General features: G+C 44.0%; 1 protein-coding gene across 1 annotated transcript; it reads right to left on the reverse strand.

The window, feature by feature from the left end:
• Window positions 1-2,989: 2,989 nt before the first annotated feature.
• Window positions 2,990-4,334, reverse strand: LOC124459896. The gene is made up of 3 exons (XM_047009676.1): window positions 4,109-4,334; window positions 3,761-3,958; window positions 2,990-3,255 (listed from the first exon to the last, which is right to left on the reverse strand). The coding sequence occupies exons 1-3, from the start codon at window positions 4,332-4,334 to the stop codon at window positions 2,990-2,992; spliced, it is 690 nt and encodes a 229-aa protein (XP_046865632.1).
• Between the last annotated feature and the right edge of the window lie 7,135 nt (window positions 4,335-11,469).

Below are 11,469 nucleotides of genomic sequence, written 5' to 3' on the forward strand. Positions count from 1 at the left end.
TGACGAAACTTTTCACTTCGAGCGCATCACCCAATTTTTCTTCTACAAGTGTTAGCCGTCATCCATAAAGGCGTAGATATCGACGGATTTTGAATTGGAGTACAAAGTGACTAGAACGATTCGAACAAAGCATTCTGGCTGGTTGGTTAGTGACCTACGATGATTGTGTAGGGCGCTTTCCGTCACCTCCTTGTGAAGAAGACGATGATGTTTTGCTTTGCAGCCATTTATGTCGCAAGCTACGCGACTCCAGCAGGCTCCCTTTTGTTTTTGAGACACTGAGCAAATAGGTTATTGTTATTTATTTGGTTATTTATCGCGTTCCACCTGGCTTCCACTGACATCCGCAACAACTTTTCGCAGGACACTGGTTTGTGGTGTCCTTTGCATATCGCACAGAAGATGTGTTTATGGTTCTCTGTGGGCGCTGTGGTATGTGTATGCCTCATTCCTCTGTTGATTCTTCTCTTCTTGTCGCTTTCTAGTAATATGTTTGGCGTGGATACGCGACTTGCCGCTTCAGCCAACTGCTAGGTGATGTATGTTCCGGAAGGGTATGGATCTTGAATGTAAGGCCCGGTTAAGCATCATATCATGTCCCATCTTCTCGATAAGGTCTTGCTAGATTGCTTGCTCTAATGGTAGCGCACATATTTTTCAGCGCAAATGCAAACTCGATCAGCGGTTCTAGTTTGTCCTTTGGAGGAGGCAAATTTCGCACATTCTCCATCAATAGTTTTATTATGTGTTCCGGGCGCCCAAAGTACATTCTCAAAGTACTTATAACGTTCGACAGCGTTTCTGGGAACGGTAAGCTGTCTCGCACGGCTTCAAGTGCCCTACCTTTCAGACATCTCTGCAGGCGCATAGCGTTCTCCTCGTTGCTGTATCCACCGATCCGGGTGCTAGTTCATAGGTGCTTATAAAGAGCGGCCATTCTCTTGGATCTCTTTAGAAGGCTGGTAATTCCCTCGGAATTGATTGTCGAGCAGCTACTTGTTGTTGTGTTATGCCATTGGTTTTGCATGGCATGCTCGGCGCTCTTATACTCGTCGCCTTTGGAGTGTTGATGGCACTATCATCCGTCATCATTATGTGTCGGTTTATGCGGGCAGCATGTTATGGATGGTCATTCGCTTCTCCGCTTGACTGCACTCTCGGGTTAAGCATTACTTCATCTTTGACGTGCTGATCCTTGTTACCTTGGTGGTTAACCTTGAAATGTGATTTAGTTTCGAGTTTATGTTCGCCTTCATCAGGCACGTGGCGACATGTCTCCATACATACATACAGGAACTCGAGGTGGCACTGTTTTTTGATCCGCAGCAGGTACAGTAGAATTGAGATGTACACCTGGAGCATTTGAGCATTTCCTGGTTGTCCGGCCCCTGGCATATACCACAGCTTCCATTCGTTGCCATGTCTATACGTAATTTTACGAGTGGTAAAATTTAAAATTGTTCTTTCCTTGGGATTTGTGTAAATTCCTCCTCTTTAGGTCTCCGTAGCTTTACTACACCGGAGGAAATAAAGAATTTGCTCAAAATTCTTTACGAAAGATTAAATTTAATTCCCCTTGGAAATTAAAGGCAATTTCTTATAGAATTTAAAAAGAATTGTTGCTCGTTCGACTAGTTAATCTAGCTCCGCCAGTGCCTTTGAAATGAAAAGTAATCCATTTAATCCTCAAGTAAGGTCAGCGTAAACTTTTTAATTCTGCAAGTAATTTCAGGTTATTTTACAAATTTCTTATAACTAATAATTGTACAATCTCATTTCACTTACTCTAGTCTTGGCCTCTTGGCTTCGAAAAAATCAATGCAGCTGCATATTTTTCGCGCTTATGTGTCTACTTATATATAATAAAGTACCCCAAGAGTAAGATGAGATAGAGAGTTTTAAAGTTTATAAAAAGCGTCATTCTGATTGTTCGCACAGAATTCCGTTTTGTGCTACAGTGGTACAAAGTTTATTTGCAGGCCCGAATTTCGGCAACATTCCCTTCTAATTGGCAAGCGAGCCACTGGAGCTTACTTCATCTTTTCCGACGTCGAGGACTGCTAACTTTACTGGTGGTCTGGAGAGGACACCTAGTTGTGTCTGTACCTTCGCCTGGCGGACTTGACCATCTGCTGCGGTGGTCACTTCGACCACTCGACCCTTTGTCCAGGTATTCCGCAGCTGGTTTTCGTCCACTATAAGTACGATGTTGCCTACTCCAATTGGTTTTACCTTTTTATGCCACTTGCACCTTCGTGTTATGTTTGGTAGCATCTCTTTGACCCAGCGTTTCCAAAATAGGTTGGCGAACATCTCACTCTGGCGGAGCGACCATTTATATTCAATTTGTTCAGGATCAGAAATCGGGTTTTCTCCATATGATGAGTCAAGCAACAAGTGATTTGGCGTAAGAGCTTCTTGATGTTCGTCGTCCAGGGACACGTATGTCAGGGGTTTGGAGTTGACCACCATTTCCACCTCTGCCATGGCGGTAAAAAGACTTTAATCTGAGAATTTTCGACTTGGTGTTATACGGTATAACACGGTTTTCATGGAACGCACTAAGTGCTCCCAGGCTTCTCCCATGTGCGACAATTCTCAATGCTTATTGCTCGCATCGTGAGGCAGGTTATCAGCATGCCCATCTTTTCAATGATTTTCTTCCATCGATAACTGTTAGCGGTCCAAAATAATCAACTCCTGCAAAGGCTCAATTCACACACAATACTCCATGGTCTTTCAAGAAGAGTTGTAACCTCCATAGTGGACTGCTTCAATTTTCTCTTATAGACAAGCCAACATGTAATTGCCCTTGTCAATCGATTCCATTTTAAAAAATACTCGTAATTGATTCTTGCTGATTCCCTTTGCATGTCTTCACGCAGTTCCTCAGTGACTGTCCTTTCATTGGTAGTTTCCGGTGGCCAATCTGCCGGCGGTAGTTCTAGAAAATTGGGTCCTTGTCGTTTGGTGGCGATGTTCGCAAGATTTAGTTTGCTTGGTACCCATCTCCAGATTTGACCTCTGTGAACTTACATATCTCGGCTATCCTAAGCATTACATATTGCTCATATCGTCGAGGGTCTTCATTGAGCCACGCTAGTACGGTTTTCGAGTCGGTCCTTAAGTACCATTCCTCAAAGTCGATTTCATATTGCGCTATTATGCTTCGCGTCAGTCGCGCTCCAGTTACTGCTGACTGTAGCTCCAAGCGGAGTATCGAGAGCGGCTGCAACGGAGCCACCTTGGATTTGGCTGAAACGAGACTCAAAAGTATTTGGTTATTTTGTTCGATAGGGAAATACGCAACGGCGGAGTAGGCGTCTTTTCCCGCATCGACGAATACGTGAAATTGAACTCGCCAGTCTTGTGCATGCCAAATTTTAAAATACCATCTCAGAATTTGCACGTCCTCTATCAAGGGTAAGAAGGACAGCCATGATTGCCACATATCCTGAAGATTGGGTGGTATTTCCTTATCCCAATCAATCTTCGATGTTTGAGCAGTATTTTGAGATACATCACTATATAGGGTACAAAGCCCATGGGGTCAAAAACTGACATCAAAACTTGTAAAATTTCCCTTTTGCTTGGTGCGACTTTTGTCGCTATTATATTGCGCTTAAGGCGTACAAACTTTAGTGCATAGGTGAAAGCATCTTGATGTGGGCTCCACCGCATGCCCAATATTTTGTATCTCTTCACTGTTAAAGAACTGTTTTTCGTCGTGGGTTGTTGTGTCACAAAGTGCAGCTAGTACCCGTTGATAGCCACTTGCGCATATGGAAACCTCCGCGTTCGTGGACTTCTCTAACTTCCTTCGCTAATGTAATGGCTTCTTCTTCCGAATGGCATGAATCGATGCAGTCGTCTTCGTAGTGACTTCTCTGATTAGCTTTAGCTGCCGAAGGAAACTTATCTGCGTGTTTCTTAGCGTTCAGGTCGCGCACATAGTGCGCTATTCAGGGTAAGCACGTGGCTCCAAATGTCAACACATTTAATTGGAAAGTTTCCACGACGCCTGTTGTCCGATTTTGCCATAGGAATCGTTGTGCTTTAGCGTCTTCTTCTCTTACTGCTATTCGATGGAACATTTCGGCGATGTCACTGCTGACGCCAATTGCTCTCATTCTAAAGTTATACATAATCTGCAGAAAGGACACGAAAATATCGGGTCCCTTTAGAAGAAAGTCATTTGGGGTTACTTCCGATAATAGAGCTGCCGCGTCCCACACCAATATGTCCCTGTCAGGTTTATGTGGATTTCGTACGGTAAAAATGGGCAAGTACCATCTTTTTTCGGGTTTCTCCACGACTTCTTCCTCTTCTAACATTCTGGTATAGCCTTTGGCTATCAGTTTTAGTGTTTCACCATGTAGCTCATTTGCAAAAGAAGGGTCTGCTGCCATTTTCTTTTGCATGCTTAAGAGTGATCGTTTTGCTTCGGGCAGGCTATTTGGAAATACACGGGGACCATCTTTCCAAAGCAATCCTGTGGTGTACATCCGCGAGCTGTAACTAACAGTGTCTTCCAGAATCTGTAGAGATCGCTCTTCATGTGGAGACTTGGTAAACATCGCCGGTGATTTTTCCTCCGTTAGCAAATGTTTTTTAACCATCTAATGCAAATTCAGATCGCATTGACACTGATGCAGGTTGAGTCCTCCATCAGATCGTCCAGATCCGCCATATATAGTCCATCCTAGTCTCGTTTTTGCAGAAATTGGTTGCTGCCATTTTCCTTCGCGCACCTTTAGCGAAGCTATGAGATTCGGATTATTGCTGCCAATTATCTTTTGAGGTATTGCGTTAATAAAGGTCAGGATAGGCAGGTTTTTTAGATGCGGATATCTCTGTCTTATCTTATCTGCTATCATCGTCTCGGCTGAAAGTCCAATGGACTTGGCTGTACAGACTCCATTTACTTTAAATAATTTATTGCCCTGTCCTTGTTTTGAGATTCTCAAGTTCAGCTGCTTGGATTCCGGATCCTGCCGACTAACATCGCCAGTCCATCTAATGCATAGGCGATTGAAGAAACTTTTCACTTCGAGCGCATCACCCAATTTTTCTTCTGTTAGCCGTCATCCATAAAGGCGTAGATATCGACGGATTTTGAATTGGAGTACAAAGTGACTAGAACGATTCGAACAAAGCATTCTGGCTGGTTGGTTAGTGACCCACGAAAATTGTGTAGGGCGCTTTCCGTCACCTCCTTGTGAAGAAGACGATGATGTTTTGCTTTGCAGCCATTTATGTCGCAAGCTACGCGACTCCAGCAGGCTCCCTTTTGTTTTTGAGACACTGAGCAAATAGGTTATTGTTATTTTTTTGGTTATTTATCGCGTTCCACTGACATCCGCAACAACTTTTCGCAGGACACTGGTTTGTGGTGTCCTTTGCATATCGCACAGAAGATGTGTTTATGGTTCTCTGTGGGCGCTGTGGTATGTGTATGCATCATTCCTCTGTTGATTCTTCTCTTCTTGTCGCTTTCTAGTAATATGTTTGGCGTGGATACGCGACTTGCCGCTTCAGCCAACTCAAGCAACCAATCTGCTAGGTGATGTATGTTCCGGAAGGGTATGGATCTTGAATGTAGGGCCCAGTTAAGCATCATATCATGTCCCATCTTCTCGATAAGCTCTTGCAATAACGTAGGGTTGTTTAGGTGCGCATCTAGATTGCTTGCTCTAATGGTAGCGCACATATTTTTCACCGCAAATGCAAACTCGATCAGCGGTTCTAGTTTGTCCTTTGGAGGAGGCAAATTTCGCACATTCTCCATCAATAGTTTTATTATGTGTTCCGGGCGCCCAAATTACATTCTCAAAGTACTTATAACGTTCGACAGCGTTTCTGGGAACAGTAAACTGTCTCGCACGGCTTCAAGTGCCCTACCTTTCAGACATCTCTGCAGGCGCATAGCGTTCTCCTCGTTGCTGTATCCACCGATCCGGGTGCTAGTTCATAGGTGCATATAAAGAGGTGCCATTCTCTTGGATCTCTTTAGAAGGCTGGTAATTCCCTCGGAATTGATTGTCGAGCAGCTACTTGTTGTTGTGTTATGCCATTGGTTTTGCATGGCATGCTCGGCGCTCTTATACTCGTCGCCTGTGGAGTGTTGATGGCACTATCATCCGTCATCATTATGTGTCGGTTTATGCGGGCAGCATGTTATGGATGGTCATTCGCTTCTCCGCTTGACTGCACTCTCGGGTTAAGCATTACTTCATCTTCGACGTGCTGATCCTTGTTACCTTGGTGGTTAACCTTGAAATGTGATTTAGTTTCGAGTTTATGTTCGCCTTCATCAGGCACGTGGCGACATGTCTCCATACATACATACAGGAACTCGAGGTGGCACTGTTTTTTGATCCGCAGCAGGTACAGTAGAATTGAGATGTACCCCTGGAGCATTTGAGCATTTCCTGGTTGTCCGGCCCCTGGCATATACCACAGCTTCCATTCGTTGCCATGTCTATACGTAATTTTACGAGTGGTAAAATTTAAAATTGTTCTTTCCTTGGGATTTGTGTAAATTCCTCCTCTTTAGGTCTCCGTAGCTTTACTACACCGGAGGAAATAAAGAATTTGCTCAAAATTCTTTACGAAAGAGTAAATTTAATTCCCCTTGGAAATTAAAGGCAATTTCTTATAGAATTTAAAAAGAATTGTTGCTCGTTCGACTAGTTAATCTAGCTCCGCCAGTGCCTTTGAAATGAAAAGTAATCCATTTAATCCTCAAGTAAGGTCAGCGTAAACTTTTTAATTCTGCAAGTAATTTCAGGTTATTTTACAAATTTCTTATAACTAATAATTGTACAATCTCATTTCACTTACTCTAGTCTTGGCCTCTTGGCTTCGAAAAAATCAATGCAGCTGCGTATTTTTCGCGCTTATGTGTCTACTTATATATAATAAAGTACCGCAAGAGTAAGATGAGATAGAGAGTTTTAAAGTTTATAAAAAGCGTCATTCTGATTGTTCGCACAGAATTCCGTTTTGTGCTACAGTGGTACAAAGTTTATTTGCAGGCCCGAATTTCGGCAACATTCCCTTCTAATTGGCAAGCGAGCCACTGGAGCTTACTTCATCTTTTCCGACGTCGAGGACTGCTAACTTTACTGGTGGTATGGAGAGGACACCTAGTTGTGTCTGTACCTTCGCCTGGCGGACTTGACCATCCGCTGCGGTGGTCACTTCGACCACTCGACCCTTTGTCCAGGTATTCCGCAGCTGGTTTTCGTCCACTATAAGTACGATGTTGCCTACTCCAATTGGTTTTACCTTTTTATGCCACTTGCACCTTTGTGTTATGATTGGTAGCATCTCTTTGACCCAGTGTTTCCAAAATAGGTTGGCGAACATCTCACTCTGGCGGAGCGACCATTTATATTCAATTTGTTCAGGATCAGAAATCGGGTTTTCTCCATATGATGAGTCAAGCAACAAGTGATTTGGCGTAAGAGCTTCTTGATGTTCGTCGTCCAGGGACACGTATGTCAGGGGTTTGGAGTGGACCACCATTTCCACCTCTGCCATGGCGGTAAAAAGACTTTAATCTGAGAATTTTCGATTTGGTGTTATACGGTATAACACGGTTTTGATGGAACGCACTAAGCGCTCCTAGGCTTCTCCCATGTGAGGAGCTGACGGTGGGTTGAAGTACCACGATATTTCCTGCTGCGACAATTCTCTATATATTTCCTTTGGTGTACCTCGGCGCGATATATGACGTCTTAAACCCATTAGGCATGAGTTTGTGGTTAGACTATGCACTATCTCAATGCTTATTGCTCGCATCGTGAGGCAGGTTATCAGCATGCCCATCTTTTCAATGATTTTCTTCCATCGATAACTGTTAGCGGTCCAAAATAATCAACTCCTGCAAAGGCTCAATTCACACACACTACTCCATGGTCTTTCAAGAAGAGTTGTAACCTCCATAGTGGACTGCTTCAATGTTCTCTTATAGACAAGCCAACATGTAATTGCCCTTGTCAATCGATTCCATTTTAAAAAATACTCGTAATTGATTCTTGCTGATTCCCTTTGCATGTCTTCACGCAGTTCCTCAGTGACTGTCTTTTCATTGGTAGTTTCCGGTGGCCAATCTGCCCGCGGTAGTTCTAGAAAATTGGGTCCTTCGAACCATTGTGTGTATGTTTTAGGCTTCTGTTGTCGTTTGGTGGCGATGTTCGCAAGATTTAGTTTGCTTGGTACCCATCTCCAGTTTTTGACCTCTGTGAGCTTACATATCTCGGCTATCCTAAGCATTACATATTGCTCATATCGTCGAGGGTCTTCATTGAGCCACGCTAGTACGGTTTTCGAGTCGGTCCTTAAGTACCATTCCTCAAAGTCGATTTCATATTGCGCTATTATGCTTCGCGTCAGTCGCGCTCCAGTTACTGCTGACTGTAGCTCCAAGCGAAGTATCGAGAGCGGCTGCAACGGAGCCACCTTGGATTTGGCTGAAACGAGACTCAAAAGTATTTGGTTATTTTGTTCGATAGGGAAATACGCAACGGCGGAGTAGGCGTCTTTTCCCGCATCGACGAATACGTGAAATTGAACTCGCCAGTCTTGTGCATGCCAATTTTTAAAATACCATCTCAGAATTTGCACGTCCTCTATTAAGGGTATGAAGGACAGCCATGATTGCCACATATCCTGAAGATTGGGTGGTATTTCCTTATCCCAATCAATCTTCGATGTTTGAGCAGTATTTTGAGATACATCACTATATAGGGTACAAAGCCCATGGGGTCAAAAACTGACATCAAAACTTGTAAAATTTCCCTTTTGCTTGGTGCGACTTTTGTCGCTATTATATTGCGCTTAAGGCGTACAAACTTTAGTGCATAGGTGAAGGCATCTTGATGTGGGCTCCACCGCATGCCCAATATTTTGTATCTCTTCACTGTTAAAGAACTGTTTTTCGTCGTGGGTTGTTGTGTCACAAAGTGCAGCTAGTACCCGTTGATAGCCACTTGCGCATATGGAAGCCTCCGCGTTCGTGGACTTCTCTAACTTCCTTCGCTAATGTAATGGCTTCTTCTTCCGAATGGCATGAATCGATGCAGTCGTCTTCGTAGTGACTTCTCTGATTAGCTTTAGCTGCCGAAGGAAACTTATCTACGTGTTTCTTAGCGTTCAGGTCGCGCACATAGTGCGCTATTCAGGGTGAGCACGTGGCTCCAAATGTCAACACATTTAATTGGAAAGTTTCCACGACGCCTGTTGTCCGATTTTGCCATAGGAATCGTTGTGCTTTAGCGTCTTCTTCTCTTACTGCTATTCGATCGAACATTTCGGCGATATCACTGCTGACGCCAATTGCTCTCATTCTAAAGTTATACATAATCTGCAGAAAGGACACGAAAATATCGGGTCCCTTTAGAAGAAAGTCATTTGGGGTTACTTCCGATAATAGAGCTGCCGCGTCCCACACCAATATGTCCCTGTCAGGTTTATGTGGATTTCGTACGGTAAAAATGGGCAAGTACCATCCGCTTTCGGGTTTCTCCACGACTTCGTCCCCTTCTAACATTCTGGCATAGCCTTTGGCTATCAGTTTTTGTATTTCACCATGTAGCTCATTTGCAAAAGAAGGGTCTGCTGCCATTTTCTTTTGCATGCTTAAGAGTGATCGTTTTGCTTCGGGCAGGCTATTTGGAAATACACGGGGACCATCTTTCCAAAGCAATCCCGTGGTGTACATCCGCGAGCTGTAACTAACAGTGTCTTCCAGAATCTGTAGAGATCGCTCTTCATGTGGAGACTTTGTAAACATCGCCGGTGATTTTTCCTCCGTTAGTAAATGTTTTTTAACCATATAATGCAAATTCAGATCGCATTGACACTGATGCAGGTTAAGTCCTCCATCAGATCGTCCAGATCCGCCATATATAGTCCATCCTAGTCTCGTTTTTGCAGAAATTGGTTGCTGCCATTTTCCTTCGCGCACCTTTAGCGAAGCTATGAGATTCCGATTATTGCTGCCAATTATCATTTGAGGTATTGCGTTAATAAAGGTCAGGATAGGCAGGTTTTTTAGATGCGGATATCTCTGTCTTATCCTATCTGCCATCATCGTCTCGGCTGAAAGTCCAATGGACTTGGCTGTACAGACTCCATTTACTTTAAATAATTTATTGCCCTGTCCTTGTTTTGAGATTCTCAAGTTCAGCTGCTTGGATTCCGGATCCTGCCGACTAACATCGCCAGTCCATTTAATGCATAGGCGATTGACGAAACTTTTCACTTCGAGCGCATCACCCAATTTTTCTTCTACAAGTGTTAGCCGTCATCCATAAAGGCGTAGATATCGACGGATTTTGAATTGGAGTACAAAGTGACTAGAACGATTCGAACAAAGCATTCTGGCTGGTTGGTTAGTGACCCACGAAAATTGTGTAGGGCGCTTTCCGTCACCTCCTTGTGAAGAAGACGATGATGTTTTGCTTTGCAGCCATTTATGTCGCAAGCTACGCGACTCCAGCAGGCTCCCTTTTGTTTTTGAGACACTGAGCACATAGGTTATTGTTATTTTTTTGGTTATTTATCGCGTTCCACCTGGCTTCCACTGACATCCGCAACAACTTTTCGCAGGACACTGGTTTGTGGTGTCCTTTGCATATCGCACAGAAGATGTGTTTATGGTTCTCTGTGGGCGCTGTGGTATGTGTATGCATCATTCCTCTGTTGATTCTGCTCTTCTTGTCGCTTTCTAGTAATATGTTTGGCGTGGATACGCGACTTGCCGCTTCAGCCAACTGCTAGGTGATGTATGTTCCGGAAGGGTATGGATCTTGAATGTAGGGCCCAGTTAAGCATCATATCATGTCCCATCTTCTCGATAAGCTCTTGCAATAACGTAGGGTTGTTTAGGTGCGCATCTAGATTGCTTGCTCTAATGGTAGCGCACATATTTTTCACCGCAAATGCAAACTCGATCAGCGGTTCTAGTTTGTCCTTTGGAGGAGGCAAATTTCGCACATTCTCCATCAATAGTTTTATTATGTGTTCCGGGCGCCCAAAGTACATTCTCAGTACTTATAACGTTCGACAGCGTTTCTGGGAACGGTAAGCTGTCTCGCACGGCTTCAAGTGCCCTACCTTTCAGACATCTCTGCAGGCGCATAGCGTTCTCCTCGTTGCTGTATCCACCGATCCGGGTGCTAGTTCATAGGTGCTTATAAAGAGGTGCCATTCTCTTGGATCTCTTTAGAAGGCTGGTAATTCCCTCGGAATTGATTGTCGAGCAGCTACTTGTTGTTGTGTTATGCCATTGGTTTTGCATGGCATGCTCGGCGCTCTTATACTCGTCGCCTGTGGAGTGTTGATGGCACTATCATCCGTCATCATTATGTGTCGGTTTATGCGGGCAGCATGTTATGGATGGTCTTTCGCTTCTCCGTTTGACTGCACTCTCGGGTTAAGCATTACTTCATCTTCGACGTG

The sequence above is a fragment of the Drosophila willistoni genome (assembly GCF_018902025.1).
Source record: "Drosophila willistoni isolate 14030-0811.24 chromosome 2L unlocalized genomic scaffold, UCI_dwil_1.1 Seg168, whole genome shotgun sequence".
Taxonomy (NCBI): Eukaryota; Metazoa; Arthropoda; class Insecta; order Diptera; family Drosophilidae; genus Drosophila; species Drosophila willistoni.

Bases quoted from the DNA above. Each gene is read 5' to 3' on its own strand.
- LOC124459896 (XM_047009676.1), bottom strand. From the start codon at position 4,334: ATGTTAGAAGAGGAAGAAGTCGTGGAGAAACCCGAAAAAAGATGGTAC. The intron at 3,959-4,108 runs GTGACATCGCCG...TACCCTGAATAG, and splicing joins GAGAGCAATTGGCGTCAGCA to CGCACTATGTGCGCGACCTG. The intron at 3,256-3,760 runs GTACTAGCTGCA...GTCTCGTTTCAG, and splicing joins GCGCAAGTGGCTATCAACGG to CCAAATCCAAGGTGGCTCCG.